Source organism: Schistocerca serialis, chromosome 10 (assembly GCF_023864345.2).
Source record: "Schistocerca serialis cubense isolate TAMUIC-IGC-003099 chromosome 10, iqSchSeri2.2, whole genome shotgun sequence".
Taxonomy (NCBI): Eukaryota; Metazoa; Arthropoda; class Insecta; order Orthoptera; family Acrididae; genus Schistocerca; species Schistocerca serialis.
The window spans coordinates 225,873,206-225,895,043 of record NC_064647.1 but is presented as its reverse complement, the minus strand read 5'-3'; the positions used below and the strand labels follow the sequence as shown (position 1 = coordinate 225,895,043).

Below are 21,838 nucleotides of genomic sequence, written 5' to 3'. Positions count from 1 at the left end.
TCATAAAAGCAACAGAAACAAATCATTACAGATCCTGGTAGATGTTCACATCCCCCAACAACGAATTGATAATATACACAACATTTGAAAAATGCAAATTTAATCTGTATCAACAAAGAGGACAAATTATAAGAGGTGGTCAGAATACAAACAGATTTTCAATAAGGATGTGGCTTTTGAACACTCTAGTTTATTAATAACACAAATAAAACCATCCACAATTAGAGAGAAACCCCACATGGCTTCATCAAATCAACAGACACATGAAGCTAGATGTTTACATTTTTGCAGCTGATTGTGCTCTTGAAGCATCTTTGGAAGTTAACCAGGCACATTCTGTACAAAATTTACACATTCTATCTGAGAAATATCCAGTACAAAGTGAGTTATGTTTAAAAAATATTTCTAGAAAGAGTGAACACATTCACACATTTAACCAATAAACTACCATTTCTAGAAGAAACAGACCTAGCTGAAAAAGCCACCAGATATACAAAAACAATGGGAGCCATTAATAGTGTTATGAAACCTTCCCTAGTACAAAAGCACAACAGAATATGACCTCGGCAAGACCTCTGCTGTGCTGTGGTAGCAAGGCCTGGAAAGTTAAGATGAAAGGCGCAAAAAGACTAACAGCCTGTGAAATGAAATTCGTGAGATAAACAGCTGGTTACAACAAATGAGATCACAAAAGGAATGAAGAATGTGTCAGAAGAACTTAAAATAGAATGTATCAACGAAAACAATCAATTTTTGACAATAATTACATTAAAATGGAATAGATCACACATTATATTCAGGACAACCAAACAGTAGCAGAAAACATCTACAATGAAAGCGCTCAAAAAGAACCCCAAAATCCATGCTACACTACCACCCCGACAGTGTAAAATTGCTAAGTCAACAAACAAAAAGATGAAATGAGAATTTCTCAATGAGACTGTAACAGTTTAAGAAGCCTGACTTGGAAGGAGGAGGAGGAGGAGGAGGAGGAGGAGGAAGAAGAAGAAGAAGAAGAAGAAGCTGGCAATGATGATTATCACTAACTTCTTTTAATTCCAGTCTGTGGTCACAAAAATTGTCGTCAGACGATTGATATCGGTCCATAGTGACCAGCTTCACATCTGTTTAAAACATATCCCAATATAATAAAGCAAATTTGGCATTGTTAAAAGACATAAACAAAATTACCTAGGTATTGTTGAACAGAATTAATACGCCAATTAGGTCACAGCGTCGGCACAAGCAGAATCACACTCTGAATTAATCCATTCAAATTATGACTATTGTGGCCTACTTCATGCTTATCATTTGTTATGTTCAAAAATGTCTAACTAGTTTTGTTTATATCTTTGAACGGTGACATTCCGGATGTATTACATTAAGATATGTCCTGAACAGAGCTAAAGCAGGACCATATGGACTGAAATCAATAGCATGACAACAATTTTTGTGATTTTGATTGAAATTAAAGAAACAAATTCTATTTTGACCACTGCCACCATACTGCTGGTATGTGATGGTGCACAGAAAGCATACAAGCACTACTAGTGTTCTTTTTTTCCCTCCTTACGTTGGTACACATGTCAGTATGCCATGTAACATTGCATACTGACATGTAGGCAGTCGTCTGAAGCAGGTGCGGTGCCTGTGGCGTTGAAAATGGAAAAAAAAAAAGGTAGCATGTAGTGATTAAATTCTTCGTAAAACAAGGTTTACCACCAACCAAAATTCATTTGTGGCTTGTAAATGTATATAACAGCTCTTCACCCTGAATTTTCACCGTGAAGAAATGGGTAGCCAAGTTTAAAAATGACAGCGAAAGCATCCATTATGATTCACGCAAAGGACTTCCTAAAAGTGCAAGCACACCAGAAATCAGACACAGTGCAAGATGTGATTCTGGAAGACTGGCATGTAAAGGTGCGTGAAATTGCTAATGCACTAGGAGTTAAATGTGAGAAAGCTTTGCCCAAGATGGGTTCTGTCAGCACCCATTGCATATCACAAATGCATCTCCAAGAAACTTTCTGAAAACTGTTTATGCATTTTAAGAAAACGAGCTGTGACTTTCTGCATTGATACAAGACAGTTGATGAAACATGGATTCACCACTACACAGCGAAATCCAAGCAGCATTATATACAGTGGATCGAAGCCAGTCCTTCAGCTCCTAAGAGGGTGAGGACAGTACCGACGAAAGTTCATAGTGTCGATGTGTTTGGTTGCAGAAGGAATTTTGTTGACTGATGATCTTGAAAAAGGTAAAACTGGAGAATACTACTCTCAAGTTCTAATGAAACTGGACACAAGAAGCATTCATGGAAGCAGACCCGCTTTTTAAAATCATTTTCCACCAGGACAATGGACCTGCTCAACAAAAGTGTCTTGGCAGTTGGAAAATTGGGGGATTTGCACCTCACCCTATTCCTCAGATTTGGCTCCCTCAGACTTCCATCTGTTCTTAAAACTGGAGAAATTCCTCGCTGGTCAGCACTGTTCATCCAATAGAGAAGCCATTGTGGCTGTAGGTGAGTACTTTGCAGCACTTACATAGGAACACTACAGAATGGGGATAATTGCATTCTAACACTGCTGTATGAAATGTATTGATATTAGATGAGATTATGTTGAATAATAAATCTTTTTTGAAAGCATAAATTGTTGTTTTCATTTCAGTCTGAGAACATTTTAGACTGCCCTCATAGAAGCAGAGCATAGAGCAATCAGAAATCATTCTAGTGACAACATGGGGCTACAAATGGAGAAACATACTGACAATTGATTTTGAGAAGGGGCAGATTGTTATGGCACCTTATCACACAATGTGGAGGTCAGACACCTGTTTGCTTTATAAATGAGGCAGATCTGTTGACAGAGTACAATGCCAGTGCTGGTACAAGTGGTTTGGAACACACTGTTCAGTGGAAAATGTCCAATATGATGCTCTACAGCAGGTGACCCATACATATTCCCATGTTGAAGTAATAACAACCTCGATTATAATTAAAGTGACCTTGTGGTGACTGAGATTGGACTGAGGATCAATGTAAATGTGTCGCCTGATTGAATGAATCACATTTATTGTGACACCAACTGAAGGTTGTGTCCAGATATGCCATCATTGAGGCAAACGGTTGCCTTAACCTTTTCGCCACTACAGAAGTGCTCTCTGCATTCCGTGTTAAGGGGGGCTTTTAGTCATGGCAGTATTGCTCACCAAATGGTGGTGTCTGTGCTCAGAAATGGCATTCTGGCCAATATGATATACTTATCAACCAATTTTTCAAAGATTGTTAGCTGAAAAAAATTTGACTTTTGCACATCTTCCAGTCTGATATATTCTCTCGATAAAGAACAGAATAGAAAAACACTGTGAACAATGCCGAAGAGTTTACAAAGATATACAAGCACGGCGGAAACTTTGCATATGATTGAACTTAGCTCATACATTGCAGTGAATGAAACATAAATAAGATATTGAAATTTCATTTAAAATTGAGAACAGAATGATATCTCATTTCACTCTTGAGTTACTGGGTTCTGTATCCGAGAGATGGTTACGTGTGGTCTGCCCAGTTTCGTTCATGCAGACTTATCAGAATTTGCCCAACAGTTTTCTTAAAAAAAAAAAACTCATACGCAACGTACACCTTCATGTCCTTGTGCATTGCAAATTATGTGGTCAAAGCAATCGTCACTTCTCAAACAATTCAAGATATCAAAATGAGGTGTTTCATAAATGATAGCACACAATGAGGCACTTATGTTGTATGATAAATACTCACACCTTCTTTTATTCACTGAGATATGGAAGTAACTCATCCACAGGAGTGAGAGGTCAGCAGCTAAGGACACATACAGACATCCATAGCACTGTAAGAAAACCCAAGCTGTGGATGTACAGTAAAACTTTATTCATATGTTTTTCACTTATATGTTCTTTTTCGTGTCCTGGTGAAATATTCACAGTGTGCACAGGTTATGATGCAGTGTTTCAGAGTGGGTTGCTGGGAAGTGGATTGGTAATGTCAATATTATACTATAATAAAATTTGATAGTGTAATAAGGAACTTTGTCAAAGTTAGGCATCGCTCAAATTTTCTTTTATCAAATCTAGTGCCTCGCCTTAGATTTGATCAAAGGAAGAGTTCGTCTTATGTTTACTGCAAGGAGAAATAAACCGCTTGGAGCACTAGAGTGCTGCAGCTGTCCAACACACAATGTTTATCAACATGACTCCCAAATTTACATGGTGCGTTGCATATATAATGAAATCAATAGAAATATTCGAGGAAGATGAAGCACTGTGTAGCTTATGACATTTCGAATACAAAAACAGAATAAAAAGTGAGAGTTATAAGAAAATTGTGGATGCTATTAGCCATGAAGTACGGTTTAGGATGTACCCCCAAGAACATAAAGTTTAATGTTTCATGACTGCAGTAAGTATTAAATTTAATTGCCTTCATATATTCCTCCCTCAGTGTGTTATAAATATCTTCAAACATTTCTGGTATTATTTTCATCAATGTGCACTGCAGCATTAGAGTGCTATACCAGCACTGTTAACTATAGTAGCTAGAAATCTCAGTGTCTTTTGCAGATGTAGCATTTCTGAGGAGAGTGTTTAGCTTCATAATATGAGGATCCACTTTCTTGAGCACATATTGAAGTGTATTCTCGTCCATTCCCAAAGGAATTTTCATTCAACTTTACGTCCTTGACTTGCAGCTCCCGTAGAAAATTTTGTTGTAATCTTTCGCATCTCGTCGTGAAGTCCACGGCTTCACCAAAGTATGTTTCCTTTTCTTCTGCTTCTCTTGCAAATGCAATGACGATGCAATTGCAGTGCATGGAACTATACACAAGGTATAATTTTACTTACGGCATCGGTGACATAGTACGTTGATGTTGGCAACGACCATTCATTGCTGGGAATTCATTTCACCACGACGTAAATAATTTAATCTGTTCTTGCTCTATGGTTAACAAATTCTTGTATGTACCCTTGTCCGCTCAGTCAATTAGTTATACTCATAAAATGAACATTTCCTAACAAAATATTTGCATTATATGAAGATGGTGTTGCCAACATCAGCACACTATACTGTCAATGCCGTAAGTAAAATTGTACTGCAGAGAATAGTATTAAGTCGTCGTCGGCCATTATGAAGGAACTTTCATAACATATTTGATGACAGTGTGAAACCCCCTTTTGCACCACGTCAAAGATTGTTGTCAAAGAAAGTTTGGTAGTATAATTGTGGTGTCACCGCGAGACACCACACTTGCTAGGTGGTAGCCTTAAAATTGGCCGCAGTCCGTTAGTATATGTTGTACCCGCGTGTCGCCACAATCAGTGATTGCAGACCGAGCGCCGCCATACGGTAGGTCTAGAGAGACTTCCTAGCACTCGCCCCAATTGTACAACTGACTTTGCTAGCGATGGTTCACTGACAAAATATGCTCTCATTTGCCGAGACGATAGTTAGCATAGCCTTCAGCTACGTCATTTGCTACGACCTAGCAAGGCACCATGTTCAGTTACTATTGATATTGTGAATAATGTACAGTCAAGAGCGACGTTCACCATTTATGGATTAAAGTTAAGTATTCCACCAGCTACGTCCGTTTTTTCTAAAGTCTAATTTCCTTGTCCTGTTCCAGACCTCACGCCAGCCTGCGCAAGTTAAGACGCGTGCCTTTCGGCTCCCTCTAGTAACCCGGTGTTGGCTTTCCTGCCAACCCACAACATTGGCGACGAGACAACGCCGCGTTCTTAACTGTACTGCACTGATTTACTTGTGTAATGGCTTCGCCACCATCTGCAGATGTACTGTCCGAATTTTATCGCTTACAGAATCAGCAGACGCAGGCCTTACTGGATGCCCATGGACAGCTCGTCCAGGGTCAACGTGCGCTGCAAAACGATGCGGCAGCCGCCGCTCCACCGCTAACACAGCCACAAAACGCAGTTGCACCAACTTTTCATCCTTTTGATGCTGCACTGGAAAGCTGGACGGAGTGGTCACGCCAATTTGGATTCCATCTCGCCGCCTACAGAATTCAAGGTAACGAGCGGCAGCCTTTTTTGTTGTCCTCCATAGGGCTGCACACGTACTGTGTGATAGTCAAATTATTTCCCCGACGCGACGTAGCAACTCTGTCCTATGACGAAATTTTGTCTGCATTAGATGCATATTTCAAAGAATCAGTCAATGTAGTTGCCAAATGGTATACCTTCTTTCGTATAAAACGTACGGCTCGGGAGTGGGTTGCAACCTTGCAAGGCCTTAGTAGGGATTGTGCTTTTGAGTGTCAATGTGGACTCCCTTATTCAGATACTATGGTACGTGATGCAATTGCACAGAACATTTCTGATGTTCGTATACGGGAACAGATTTTGAAACTAGTCAATCCCTCCCTTCAACAAGTGATGGACATATTGGATCGGCAGGACACACTTGACTTTGCTCAGGAATCATTTGAAACTTCGTCACCCGTGTGTCAGGTTAACCGGCCCACTGGGCGAGCTGCACGGAACAGTAAACAGTCCTCGCGCCTGGCTGCGCCGCTGCCACCAGGCTCTCAGCCATGTGTATCGCGCTGGCAAGTACATGCAGTGCTAAAATCATGCCCGCGGTGTGCTACTAGACATTTGCGTGAGAATTGTCCATCACGCCAAGCTATTTGCTTTTACTGTAATAAAAAAGGACATGTTCAAAGTGTTTGCAAGAAAAAGCTCAGATCGGAAACTCAAAATCATTCCTGGCCCTTTGCTTCGCGCCAGAATCAGAATCGAACCAAGGATACTCAGGCTTGCGACATTTCGCCCATGGAAATCCATATAGTTCATGCCACTCCGCCCAGTGCCACTCTCTCTAACAGTGACTGTGTTCGTCCCACAGATAGTGTGCGTCGACATTGCAGGAACTCCCGTCAAGTCACAAGTGATTTTGTACCACTGTCAGTTCACGCTGCACGAGACAGTCGCTCTTGTCGTCAGCAGAAACTTTTTGTGGACTTGGACATTAACAGCAAAGTGATACCATTCCAGCTCGATACCGGGGCTGCAGTTTCACTGATCAATCAAGACACTTACGAACTGCTGGGCACACCTCCATTGCGTGCCGCAACTGTTAAGTTAACTACCTATTCAGGTCACAAGATCCCTGTGTTAGGACAGTGCAGCCTTCTTGCAACATACAAAGGACAAACAAAACTTGTGTCCTTTTACGTCCTTCATTCTTCTTCTGCAGTGAACTTGTTTGGTTTAGATTTATTTCAGTTGTTTAACTTGTCTACAGTAAATCAGGTTCTATCAGTGAACCAGACTGTGCCTTCCGACAGTGTTTCTCGTCCATGTGACGAATTTGCAGACATTTTTGCACCGGGCCTCGGTTGCGCTAAGAACTATAAAGCACATTTGGAACTGAAAGTAAACGCGCAACCGAAATTTTTCAGAGCGCGCAATGTTCCCCATGCATTGCGTGATGAGGTCGCAAAAACATTACACGATTTGGAATCACAAGGTATAATTGAACGTGTGCAGGCTTCTCTCTGGGCATCACCCTTAGTAATTTTGCCAAAACCTTCGGGAAAATTGAGACTTTGTGTGGACTTCAAGGCAACAGTGAATCCACAACTAGTGACTGCAACTTTTCCTTTACCCCCCCCCCGGAAGATCTTTTTGACAAACTGTGCCCGGGTAAATATTTTTCGAAGTTGGACCTAGCAGATGCGTACTTGCAAATACCGGTGGACGAAGAATCCCAGCACGTTTTGGTGGTTAACACGCATCTTGGTTTGTATCGATTCAAACGACTGCTATTCGGGTGTGCATCCGCTCCTGCATTGTTTCAGCAATATCTACAAACTGTTTGTGCGTCGGTCCCTACAGCAGCAAACTATCTGGATGATATTGTGATCTCCGGCAAGACGGAAGAAGAACATTTAGCCAATCTCAGAATATTATTTCAGGTCTTGCGACAAAATGATCTTCGCTTGCGGAAGGACAAATGTGTGTTTTTTGCTCGTGACTTACCCTACCTGGGACATGTACTCAATGCCCAAGGCATACATCCCAGTCCCGAGCACCTCCGTGCCATACAAGACTTGCCTTCGTCACAGAATTTGAAGCAGCTACAGAGTGTGCTGTGAAAAATTAACTATTATCATCGCTATGTTCCACAGGCCTCTTCCATTTCAGCTCCACTTCATCGCTTACGCCGTAAAGGTGTTCCGTTCGTCTGGACGACGGAATGCGAACGCGCCTTTCGCCAGTTGAAATCGGCGTTGCTTTCCAATACTTGCCTTACGCCATTCAATCCCCGGAAGCCCCTTTTGTTGATGGTGGATGCATCGGATTTCGGGAGCGGTGCTGTGCTTGCGCACAAAGATGGTTCGCACGATCGCCCTATTGCCTTTGCACCCAAATTGCTCTCGTCTGCACAAAGAAATTATTCACAGATCGAGAAAGAAGCAATGGCTCTCGTATTTGGTGTTACAAACTTTCATGATTTCTTGTATGGTCGTCACTTTACCATCATCACAGACCACAAACCTTTGACATCGCTTTTTCATCCGACCGAGCCTGTACCTCCACGTACAGCGCAGAAATTCATTTGCTGGTCTATTTTCCTCTCGCAGTACCGCTACGATATCTTATATCGGTCCACTGCTAAGCACGGAAATGGCAATGCGTTGTCCTGTTTGCCTGTTGCTGAGGATAGAGCATTTGATTCCTCCAAACTTGCTTGCATGTTCATTGATTCGGAAACCGATGACATGGTGAATCATTTCCGATTGATTTTCGTTGTGTAGCTACAGCCACAGCGCCGACCCTGTCCTTGCTCCCATTCTGCGTTTTGTTGCTATGCAATGGCCCTTGTCAAAGTCACGGATCGGGGACCCGTTGGTTCGCCGATTTTTTGCTCACCAGGAGAGACTTTTTGTACGACGTGGTGTTTTGCTGTTGCGTTTTGATAATGATCAGTCCAGGGTCGTGGTCCCACGTTCGTTACAGTCCTCTGTCTTACAGCTTCTCCACCAAGGACATTGGGGTATAGTGAGAATGAAACAACTTGCTCGTGAGCACTGTACTTGGTTCGGAATCAATGCTGCGATTATGAATATGTGCTCTTCTTGCAGGGTGTGTGCCTAACAACAATCAGCACCACCGCGAAAATTCTTTGCATGGCCAAAAGCCACTTCCCCTTGGCAACGCTTACACATCAATATTGCTGGTCCATTCTGGAATGCTCGATGGTTGGTTGTTGTAGATTCATTCAGTAATTTCCCTTTTGTTGTCCGGATGTCTTCCACAACGTCTTCTGCCACCATCCAAGCGTTATCTGCTATCTTTTGCATTGAAGGTCTTCCACAGACTATTGTTTCCGACAATGGCCCACAATTCATGTCCGCAAAATTTCAGTCATTCTGCAAGGCCAATGGTATTCAACATCTGACGTCCGCGCCGTTTTCGCCACAGTCAAACGGTGCCGCTGAACGATCAGTCAGGACTCTCAAGTCACAGATGTTGAAGTTAAAAGAGTCGCATTCTCGGGAGGACGCGTTATTACTCTTTTTGTCCTCGTATCGCTCTCAGCCCCGAGATGGTCGCTTGCCGGCTGAGTTGCTCCACAGTCGCCCTCATCGAACCTTGATGTCTTTGCTATATCCGCCGCATCAGGTTCCTGTGCAGCAGCAGACACCTGCTTTTGCCCCAGGCGACGTTGTCTACTACCGCCACTATCGAGGTTCACGGCGTTGGCTCGAAGGGTGCATTCTTCGCTGCCTCGGCCACGCTATGTATCTGGTTTTGGGGGCCTCTGGTGAGGTCCAGCTTGTCTTTCACATTACGACAGTAAGGAGCATATAGAGGGTCTATACAAGGGCGATGTACTTGAGGACAATATTATGGAAATGGAAGAGGATGTAGATGAAGATGAAATGGGAGATATGATACTGCGTGAAGAGTTTGACAGAGCACTGAAAGACCTGAGTCGAAACAAGGCCCCCGGAGTAGACAATATTCCATTGGAACTACTGACGGCCGTGGGAGAGCCAGTCCTGACAAAACTCTACCATCTGGTGAGCAAGATGTATGAAACAGGCGAAATACCCTCAGACTTCAAGAAGAATATAATAATTCCAATCCCAAAGAAAGCAGGTGTTGACAGATGTGAAAATTACCGAACTATCAGCTTAATAAGTCACAGCTGCAAAATACTAACACTAATTCTTTACAGACGAATGGAAAAACTGGTAGAGGCCAACCTCGGGGAAGATCAGTTTGGATTCCGTAGAAACACTGGAACACGTGAGGCAATACTGACCTTACGACTTATCTTAGAAGAAAGATTAAGGAAAGGCAAACCTACGTTTCTAGCATTTGTAGACTTAGAGAAAGCTTTTGACAATGTTGACTGGAATACTCTCTTTCAAATTCTAAAGGTGGCAGGGGTAAAATACAGGGAGCGAAAGGCTATTTACAATTTGTACAGAAACCAGATGGCAGTTATAAGAGTCGAGGGACATGAAAGGGAAGCAGTGGTTGGGAAGGGAGTAAGACAGGGTTGTAGCCGCTCCCCGATGTTGTTCAATCTGTATATTGAGCAAGCAGTAAAGGAAACAAAAGAAAAATTCGGAGTAGGTATTAAAATTCATGGAGAAGAAATAAAAACTTTGAGGTTCGCCGATGACATTGTAATTCTGTCAGAGACAGCAAAGGACTTGGAAGAGCAGTTGAATGGAATGGACAGTGTCTTGAAAGGAGGATATAAGATGAACATCAACAAAAGCAAAACAAGGATAATGGAATGTAGTCTAATTAAGTCGGGTGATGCTGAGGGAATTAGATTAGGAAATGAGGCACTTAAAGTAGTAAAGGAGTTTTGCTATTTGGGGAGCAAAATAACTGATGATGGTCGAAGTAGAGAGGATATAAAATGTAGGCTGGCAATGGCAAGGAAAGCGTTTCTGAAGAAGAGAAATTTGTTAACATCCAGTATTGATTTAAGTGTCAGGAAGTCATTTCTGAAAGTATTCGTATGGAGTGTAGCCATGTATGGAAGTGAAACATGGACGATAAATAGTTTGAACAAGAAGAGAATAGAAGCTTTCGAAATGTGGTGCTACAGAAGAATGCTGAAGATTAGATGGGTAGATCACGTAACTAATGATGAAGTATTGAATAGGATTGGGGAGAAGAGAAGTTTGTGGCACAACTTGACCAGAAGAAGGGATCGGTTGGTAGGACATGTTCTGAGGCATCAAGGGATCACCAATTTAGTATTGGAGGGCAGTGTGGAGGGTAAAAATCGTAGAGGGAGACCAAGAGATGAATACACTAAGCAGATTCAGAAGAATGTAGGTTGCAGTAGGTACTGGGAGATGAAAAAGCTTGCACAGGATAGAGTAGCATGGAGAGCTGCATCAAACCAGTCTCAGGACTGAAGACCACAACAACAACAACAACAACAACAACAACTGGTGAGGTGCGTCGGCATCTCAATCAGCTGTGCCTCTGTCGTCGCACGGGATCTGCCGCTCCCCGTCTGCTTTCAGTGACGGTGCTGTCCGGTCAGCGCCCTGGGGACCCATCTACTGGCTCACCTCGGCCATAGGTGTTACCGACGCGCCTTCCATTTTGCCTCACGGCGACACGCCGCCGCCGCCTGTTCTCCTGCTGGCGACGCCCGCAGTGGACGCGTCGCTGCAACCGTCAGGTGCCTCCCTGGGTCACGCACTGCCGATCACTTCCCGTGACCAGTTGTCCTCCGACATGGAACTCTTGCCCGCTCTGGACCGTATGTCGTCTTTGCCCGTCGGGTGCCCCAGCCAGATGGAGGTCGACCCTTCGGCCCCTCCTGTCTTTCTGCGGGCGCATACACCACATGTTGGCGTGCACCCTGGAGCAGGTTTTCAGGCGTTTCCTAGCTCCCCGCAGTCCGAATGGCGGGGTGCAGGTGGCACAGCCTCGCCTGTTGTTAGGCTCCCAACCTCGTTGCATACGTCAACATGGGGTCCTCCCCACAGTGGGCGGAAGCCTTATGCCACAACCGTACGCCGATTTGCGGGGGAGGAATGTGGTGTCACCGCCAGACACCACACTTGCTAGGTGGTAGCCTTTAAATCGGCCGCGGTCCGTTAGTATACGCCAGACCCGCGTGACACCACAATCAGTGATTGCAGACCGAGCGCCGCCACACGGTAGGTCTAGAGAGACTTCCTAGCACTCGCCCCAGTTGTACAACCGACTTTGCTAGCGATGGTTCACTGACAAAATACGCTCTCATTTGCCGAGACGATAGTTAGGATAGCCTTCAGCTATGTCATTTGCTACGACCTAGCAAGGCGCCATGTTCAGTTACTATTGATATTGTGAATAATGTACAGTCAAGAGCGACGTTCACCATTTATGGATTAAAGTTAAGTATTCCACCAGCTACATCCGTTTTTTCTAAAGTCTAATTTCCTTGTCCTGTTCCAGACCTCACGCCAGCCTGCCCGAGTTAAAACACGTGCCTTTCGGCTTCCTCTAGTAACCCGGTGTTGGCTCTCCTGCCAACCCCAACCCACAACAATAATACCGGCCTAAGCTCCATCTCTTAACATGGCACTGACGTCGCAAACTAGAAAATCACTTTGTTGCGATCATCCGAATCCAACTAACACTTAATTGTTAATGTGACGGATTTGAGATTGTTTTATAGACTGACAGATAAGCAACAACAGCATAAACTGCAATAACAGAGTTGTCACAAAAACCAGATGTTATACAGAACTGTACAGCATAGGAAAGTACAGTATAACATATGAAGCTTACTATTACGGCAGTGGTGATAGCCATAGGAAAGGTCGGTGGTAGGTGTAGCACTCATTTGTTTTCCCGAAATTACATGACTTCTGCCGAACTGGGGCACAACTGGACAAGAATTGTTGCATGTCACTCGGAAATCTTGAAATAAATCACACCTCATACTGTATATGGTATTGTACCGTACTACTAAATTTCTGATTAATTTGAGCATTGGTAGCATGAGTGAAAGAAAAAAGAAAAGCATTACTATTGCTGAATAGCTACAAATTTTGAGAGTTGTGAAGGAAACAGTAATCAAAAGTGAGTGGATATTGCAAAGGAATTAGGAATTTCTGCACCTTCTTTAAATTCTATAGTAACAAAGACAAAGGAAATTGAAGATAGTGCATGTGTGTTCAGAATTTCTACTAGTAAGCAGACACGCATTCAGGGTAGGAAATATGAAGATGTGGAAAATTGTTTGTTGCAGTGGTTCACGCAGCATAGAGCAGAAGGCATTCCTATTAGCAGCCCAATGTTTTGGGACAAAGCAAATGAATTTGCAATTCGACTCGGTGTGGAAAATTTCAGTGCTTCATCAAGTTGGCTGCACAAATTTAAGGTAAGACACGGCATCAGCTGTCATAATGTACCAGGTGATCAAAAAGTCAGTGTAAATTTGAAAACTGAATAAATCACGGAATAATGTAGAGAGGTACAAATTGACACACATGCTTGGAATGACATTAGAACCAAAAAAATACAAAACTTCAAAAAAAGTCCGATAGGTGGCGCTTCATCTGATCAGAACAGCAATAATTAGCATAACAAAGTAAGACAAAGCAAAGATGATGTTCTTTACGGGAAATGCTCAATATGTCCACCATCATTCCTCAACAATAGCTGTAGTCGAGGAATAATGTTGCGAACAGCACTGTAAAGCATGTCCGGAGTTATGGTGAGGCACTGGCGTCGGATGTTGTCTTTCAGCATCCCTAGAGATGTCGGTCGATGACGATACACTTGCGACTTCAGGTAACCCCACCAAAGCCAATAATAGCACGGACTGAGGTCTGGGGACCTGGGAGGCCTAGCATGACGAAAGTGGCGGCTGAGCACACGATCATCACCAAACGATGCGCGCAAGAGATCTTTCACACGTCTAGCAATATGGGGTGGAGTGCCATCCTGGGTGAACATTGTATGTTCCAGCAGGTGTTTATCAGCTACAATGGGGATGATGTGATTCTGTAACATATCGGCGTTCCTCTCACCCGTCACAGTAGCAGTTACAAAATCAGAATCACAGATTTCCTCGAAGAAAAAAGGCCCGATAACGGTAGATGTGGTAATTCCAATCCATACCGTGACTTTCTCGTCGTGCAATGGAGTTTCCACAAAAGTTCTAGGATTTTCGGTAGCCCAAATTCTGCAGTTGTGGGCATTGACAGACCCTCGGAGCGTAAAATGAGCTTCGGCGGTCCATAACACATTACTCAACCAATCGACAACTTCTGTCATCTTTTGAAACGCCCACACCGCAAATGCCCTCTGCTTCACTAAATCGCAAAATAACAGTTCATGATGCCGATGGATTTTGTACGGATAGCATCGGAGGGTACGCCTCAGTGCCAACCAAACAGTAGTGTAAGGAATGCCGGTGCAACGTGCGACTGCACGAGCGCTGACTTCCCTGTGCATAGATGAACCCGCTACAGTCTCCATTTCTTCCTGACCTGTCTCAGCAGCATTACACCTCGTGCTCAGTCGGCCACTACTGGGTCTATAGTCTGAACAACCCGTGGCTTCGAACTTCGAAATCATTCTCGCCACAGCTGCATTTGTCAACAGACCTTTACCCGTTCGAATCCCCTTCCTATGGCGACAGGATCGTAATGCTGAACTAGCACATTCCCCATTTTGATAATACAGCTTCACTAAAAGCGCCTTTTCAGGTAACGTCAACATGCTGCGACTGCTGGAGCATCTGATTCTCTCTCTCATTACAGCTCCTTTTATACACGATTGTCATGCGCAGTCACTGACGTTTTGCTGTCCAGCGCCATCTGTCGGACATTTTGTGAGCTTTGTTTTTTCTTTTTTTTTTTGGTTCTAAGAAAAACCCATGTCATTCCAAGCATATGTGTCAATTTTTACCTCTCTATCTACATTATTCCATGGTTTATTAAGTTTTCAAATTTATACTGACTTTTTGATCACCCTGTATGTGGCGAAAGCAAAAGTGTCAATCTCGAGACAGTGCGAGACTGGAAGGAAGCCTGTTTGAAAGAACTGACATTATGTTCCTAAGCACATTTTCAATGTGGATGAGACGGGTTTGTTTTACAATGTAATGCCTGACTGCACAATGGCATTCAAAAGTGAGAACTGCCACGGAGGAAAACAAAGTAAAAAATGTGCAACAGGGCTGTTATTTGCTAACAGTGATGGGAATGAGAAGCTCCCCCCCCACTTACTATCGGGAAATTTGCCAAGCCCCGTCGGTTTAAGAGCATTGTCACATTTCCCATAAAATACACTAGTAACAAGAAATTGTGGATTACTACAAAAGTTGGCTTCGAAGCGTCGATGCAAAAATGGGTGCGGCAGGATGGAAGATTTTACTGTTCGTAGACAGGTGTGCAGCACATCCTCCCCTTACTTCCTATTTGAGAAATGTAACCACGGAATTCTTTCCAGTGAATTGCACAAGTGAGCTCCAGCCACTTGATCTTGGAGTAATACATAATTTCGTGTTGCATTATCGCAAAATGCTTGTGCAGCATGCCATCAGGTGTGTAAAAATCGAAAAAAAGGAAGAAATGAAAATAAACATTTTACAGATATGATTTTTACTTGCCATTTATTTCATGTTGTGCTATCAGAGCCAAAGAACACTTCAAGAAATTATTAATGCATTTGCTTCTTCTGATAGGCAATGCACTACATTGCAGCTTCACAGCACAGAGTTTCAGATGATACCATTCGGAGCTGTTTCTGAAAAGCCAGATTTGGGAATGAAGTCCACAATCGTGGTGGAAACGATCATACTGATGATATTTCACCTAACGATTTTGAATAGAATTGACTTGAAGAGCAGGCATCATTTGAGGATTACGTGAACGTTGATGAAAACCTCATCACTACAGAGCATACGACTATCGCTGAGATATTTCAATGTGCATTGAGGGACCTGGACGAGGAAGAAACTGACGAAAAGGATGATACAGAAGATTCTCGGCATTCCTCCATGGTGTTTAACGATGCATTACATGCGTTAGAAATAATTAAGCCATTTGTGATGCACCACAATATTTCTGACGAAATAATGACAGTGTTATCCCATTTTGAGGGTACAATGTATGCTATTGGCGCGTCAAAGAAAAAACAAGCAAAAATTATGGACTTTTTTACGAAATGACATTTTCTTCTGTGCAAAGGTTTACATTTTTCTTTACATCTTTGTTAAGTATGGTACCTAGCAAGCCTATATAACGTTTTGTAGAATGTAACTTTTTATTTGCTGGGTTTTTCATTTGTGTTTACCAATTAATTTGATGGTATGGTGCTATATTTCATATATACATTTTTCACACTTATACACTTTTTTTCTGTAGTCCGTTGAAAAACATATAAATGAAGTTTTACTGTATACACACCCACAGCACCTTAGGAATGGCATAGCTGGATTTATATACTCATCCACAGCAGTTGAAGGATTAAACATGTACCACACCACAAACACAAGCCAGTAGAGGGAGTATGATGCTATGGGGGATACATACTTGGCCTTCCGTTGGGCCTCGAAGGCACCATGATAGTTGTCAACTATGTGAGTACTACTGTGGACCACCTGCACCCCTTCGTGCATGATGCCTTTAGATTTCTTACCCACCAAAGACACCTGGGGTGCTACTGGTGCTACATACCTCCAGAAATCTACCAAGGACTAGTCAGTCAAATCCATGCCACACAGAATCGCCACTACACCAACTGACACACTATTAAGCATGTGGACATAATTTTTTGGCTGTCAGTATATATTTAGAGTGAAGTAAGAACTTATGGAGTGAATTAAGAAGTTGAAGTGACTGCAAAATATGTTTTTGAAAACCATACGCATCTCTTTGAGTAAACTGATGCTCCTGTGTTGGGTATTCTTTGCTAACTCATAGTTACTCATCCCTGCCCCCTCACGTCAACTTTGGACTTTGTTATGATACAGTGACTTATGTGCCTCAACCACAGGACTAGCTGTGGTATAAGTGAAAGATAATGTAGGGATATCTGTTGAGAGACCAGACACATGTGTGGCTCCTGGAAAGGGGCAGCAACCTTTTCAGTAGCTGCAGGAGTGTCAGTGTGGCTGGTTGACTGATTTAGCCTGGTAACATCAACCAAAAAGGTCTTGTTGCACTGGTATTGCGAAAGGCTGAAAGCAAGGGGAAACTACAGCTGTTATTTTTTTCCAGAACATGCAGACTACTGTATGGTCAAATGATGATGGCATCCTGTTGGGTAAAATATTACACAGGTAAAATAGCTCCCACTGGGCTCTCTGGGCAGCGACTATTCAGTAAGTGTCATCAGATAACAAAAGTGGCACTCCGCAGGTTGGAATGTGGAATGTAAGATCCCATAATCAGGCAGGTAGGTTAGCAAATTTAAAAAGGGAAATGGACATGCTGAAGTTACTAACATGTATAATTTATGGAAGAATGGAAACACTTGTCGAAACTGACCTCAGAGAAGATTAGTTTGGGAGAAATGTCGAAACGAGGGGGCCATTATTGATCTTACGCAGTCTTAGAGAAAGCTTTTGACAGTGTTGACTAAAATACACTCTTTGGAAAACCTGAGGGAAGCAAGAGTAAATTACAGGAAGCAAAAGACTATTGACAACTTGTACAGAAACCAGGCGGCTGTTACAAGGTTCGAGAGGTATCAAAGGGAGAGGCAGTGGTTGAGAAGGGACTGAGAGAGTGTCACAGACTTTCCCAATGTTATTTAATCTGTACACTGAGTAAGCAGTAAAGGAAACCAAAGAAAAATCTGGAGTAGAATTAAAATTCAGGGAGAACAACTAAAAACTTTGAAATTTGCCAATGATATTGTAATTCTGTCAGAGACAGCAAAGGACTTGGTATAACAGTTGAACACAATGGACAGAGTCTTGTAAGGTGAATACAACACAAACATCAACAAAGCAAGGATAATGGAATATAGTCAAATTAAATCAGGCAATGCTGAAGAAATAATGAGACAGTAAAAGTAGCAGATGAGTTTGACTTCTTAGGGAGTAAAACAACTGATAACAGCCAAAGTTGAGATGGCATACAATGTAGAATGGCAATGGCAAAAAAGGAATTTCTGAAAATGAGAAATTTGTTTATATTGAACTATAGATTTAGGTGTCTTTTCTTTTCAGGAGGTATCTGTCTGGAGCATAGCCTTTTGGGGAAGAAATGTGGTTAATGAACAGTTCAAACCAAAAGAGAATAGAAGTTTCTAAAATGTGGTGCAACAAAAATGCTGAAGATTATAAGGTCAGATCATGTAACTACTAGTGAGGAGGTGTGAACAGAACTGAGGAAAACAGAAATTTGTGGCACTCAGTCGATAGAACATCCTATGAGACATCAAGGGATCACAAATTTTGTGTTGGAGGGAAGCGTAGGGAGAAACTCACAGAGGGAGACCAAGAGATGAACACAGTAAGCAAATTCAGAAGCAGTCACGGCAGTTATTCGGAGATGAAGAGGCTTGCACAGCATGCAACAGCCTGGGCAGCTGCAAAACATCAGGCTTTGGACAGCAGACCACAACAACAACAACAAAAGTTAACTTATTTCTCAAGAAAGAAATCTTTTCAGCTTGGCGAATCAGTGAAGTATGTTACCCATATTAAAAATTGCCTTTCACAGAGTTGTGTAACATCTTCTGACTGTAGAAAATTTTGTGATACATTTTAACAATAAAAAACTAATTTAAAAATACATTTAAAAATTAAAGGCTAAATATTTCCAATTTAAGTATGCAATGTCCATAAACTTACCCCTTGTGCATGGGATGGGTACGATGTGCCTGTTCCCTGCTGCTGATAGTACTCATAGGTGCCATATTCCTGAGACTGGTAATTGCCGTGATAACCACCAGAATCTGAGTACGATGTAGGAGCCGAGACAGAGTTGTATCCACTCTAGAAAGTAAATTAAATGAGCATATTGTTTAAATGGAAACTAAAATGGAAGCAGCAGCTTATCCATTGTACACAGTTTGTTGGCATCATTTAGTTTAGTGCTATTCTAAATTACTTCTGAGCTGAAGTGAACAATTGCTGATCATTTAGCTATTTTTAGTAGTGCTATATATTTCTGTTGCAAGAATTTGGGTATTATTCGATTTTTTGCCTTGAGTGAATTTACTTTATAGTGTAGTTTTCCGCTGTTGCTAGTGTTGCTTTATTTACTTGATTCGACAACCTTTGCAAATAGTAAATATTCAGTAGACCTCCAGCCTCAGACCCTCAGAGTTTAATCTCACATTTTGTAAGTGTATTTCGATTAGTCAGTAGTGCAGCAGTTACTCAGCTCTTTGCTTTGAGATCAGCGATCATTCTAATCATCATAGTTAGCAGCTCAGTTCGGTGCCGCATCTCCAGGGCATCAAGTAACATATTTAGTTTTCTTGTGTTTTCTTAATAGCATATATTTGTTTAATTGCTTGCATGATTTGGTATTTAAGAAGTTTATTTTTTTTTTTTTTTTTTTTTTTTTTTTTTTTTTTTTTTTTTTTTTTAACTAAGTGTAAATTCAGCAAGTCTGTAGCTCAATTGTCATTTCTTCTGAACAGCCAGCTACATAGTACAATGAGGCATCAGTATCCCTCGATTACACGTCAGGAGGGTAACAAGTTGCTTATCTAGGTTTCTGCCAGCTTTTACTGTTTACTCTTCATTAATCTTGCTAGGATGGGTAAGATGTGTGCCTGCTGTGTGCAGATTTTGGAGGAGGTGGTCACAGTTCAAAAACGATTGACTGTGGTTTTGGCTGTAATCAGTCATCTTCAAGCTACCACCTCGAGGTGAAGTGGTGGTGGAGATTCTGGAGCATCACATGGGACACCTCAGGTGTCACTTGTTGCACACAGGGGCTCTACTGTTGAGGCATCTTCTAGTGTACATGACACACTGGACCCGCAGGGTGAGTGGCGGGTGGTAACGTGTTCGCGTCACTTGAGATGGGAGGGCCAATGTGGAGATTGGTTGTATGGCCACGCCAACTCGTCCTGTAAGTGAACAGGTGGCCGTTCCTTCAGCAGGGCCCGAGCAGGAACACGTGGGCATGGGTTTGCTAGTTATTGGGAGCTACAATGTTAGGTGCATTATGGAGCCCCTTAGGAAGATAGCATTTAGGGCTGAACAGAAAGTCAATGTGCACTTTGTGTGTCCACTGGGAGACCTCACCTGAGATGTGGAGGCAGCCTTAGCTGTGGCTATTGAGCATACATAGTGCAGTCATCTCCAAGTTGTGGCTCACATCAGCATCAATGATGTCTGTCGCATAGGTTCTGAGGCCATCCTCAGTTCTTACAGGGGCAGTTGGTGGAGGTGCTGAAGACTGCTGGCCTCACACGTGGGGTGTGAGCACAGCTTGCAATTTGCAACATCATTCCCAGAGTTGATATGGGTTTGGAGCTGGCTGCAGATTTCTGGACTTGCATTATCGGGTGGGGATTTGTAGGACTCCTCTTGGCAGGTTAGAGGTGCACTACACAAAGGAAGCACCTACTAGGAAAGCAGTGTACCTGTGGAGTGCAACTCGGGATTTTTAGGCTAGGCAGTAGCTTGAGGTACTCTTATGAACATTCACCAGTCAGTACACATGCAGGGAAAATTCAGAGTAAAGAATGATCGACTGCAAAAATTTTATCAGTAAATTTCCGAATATTCGAAACAAAGTTCCCGAATTTACTGCACTCCAGGGAAGTTCTCAACCTCAAATTATTGTTGGGACTGAGAGCTGGCTAAAACCTGAAGTAAAAAGCTCTGACATAGATAGTGAGTCTTGGGATGTTTATTGGAAAGACAGATTAGACACCATAGGAGAGGGAGTGTTCATTGCAGTTGACAAAAATATTGTCTCTACTGAGGTTGAAATTGAGTGTGATAATGAAGTTATCTGGTCATGCAAACAGGTCTAAGTGAAATGTTAATTACCATACAGCAGAGATGCTGAGTCGCAGATAGGCACAACAAACAGACTGTCACAAATAAAGATTTTGGCCCGTAACGCCTTTGTTTAAAAATAGACAACTGACACACACACACACACACACACACACACACACACACACACACACACACACACACACACACAAACGCATGCACGCATATGCGTGCAAACACAACTCACACAAACGACTGCTGGGGCATGGAGGGGGAGGGATAGTAGGTAGGGGTGGTGGACAGTGAAGTGCTGCACGTTAGACAGATTTACTTTAACCTAAAGAGTATAGACTGGGATGTGCATGGATTCATTGGAGGGGCTACAGACAGGCAGTCTTCTGAAGTACTTTTGAACACATTTTCTGAAAACTGTCTTGAGCCACTAGTTCAGCAGCTCACATGCAATGGAAGTATCTAGGACCTTGTAGCTTCAAACAGCCCAGATCTTATTGATGGTGTCAGTACAGAGATGGGGCTTAGTGATCATAATGTCACCATAGTGACTATGGTTACAAAAGTTAATAAATCAATCAAGAGGGCTAGGAGAGTGGTTCTGCTAGAAAGAGCACATAAGCAGTTGTCAGCATCTCACTTAGACAATGAACTGCAATCATTTAGTTGCACAATGATGCACACAGAGAAATTATGGCCAAGTTTAAACAGATTGTAAATCATGCTCTGGACAGGTATGTGCCTAGAAAGTGGATTAAAGACAGAAAAAACCAACCATGGTTTAATGACGAAATTTGGAAAATGCTGCAGAATCAAAGACTATTGCACTCTCACTTCGAAAGAGGACACAAAAA

At 42.5% G+C, this 21,838-nt stretch overlaps 1 protein-coding gene across 5 annotated transcripts in view; it reads right to left on the bottom strand.

Moving 5' to 3' along the window:
* LOC126424964 (zinc finger matrin-type protein CG9776-like) overlaps positions 1-21,838 on the bottom strand; it is a 278,906-nt gene that overhangs the window by 158,487 nt on the left and 98,581 nt on the right. For all 5 annotated transcript variants that reach the window (XM_050087838.1, XM_050087837.1, XM_050087839.1 and 2 more), the window contains one exon: positions 18,861-19,004. In XM_050087838.1, the coding sequence (XP_049943795.1) occupies positions 18,861-19,004 (144 nt within the window). The remainder of the gene's footprint in view (positions 1-18,860; positions 19,005-21,838) is intronic.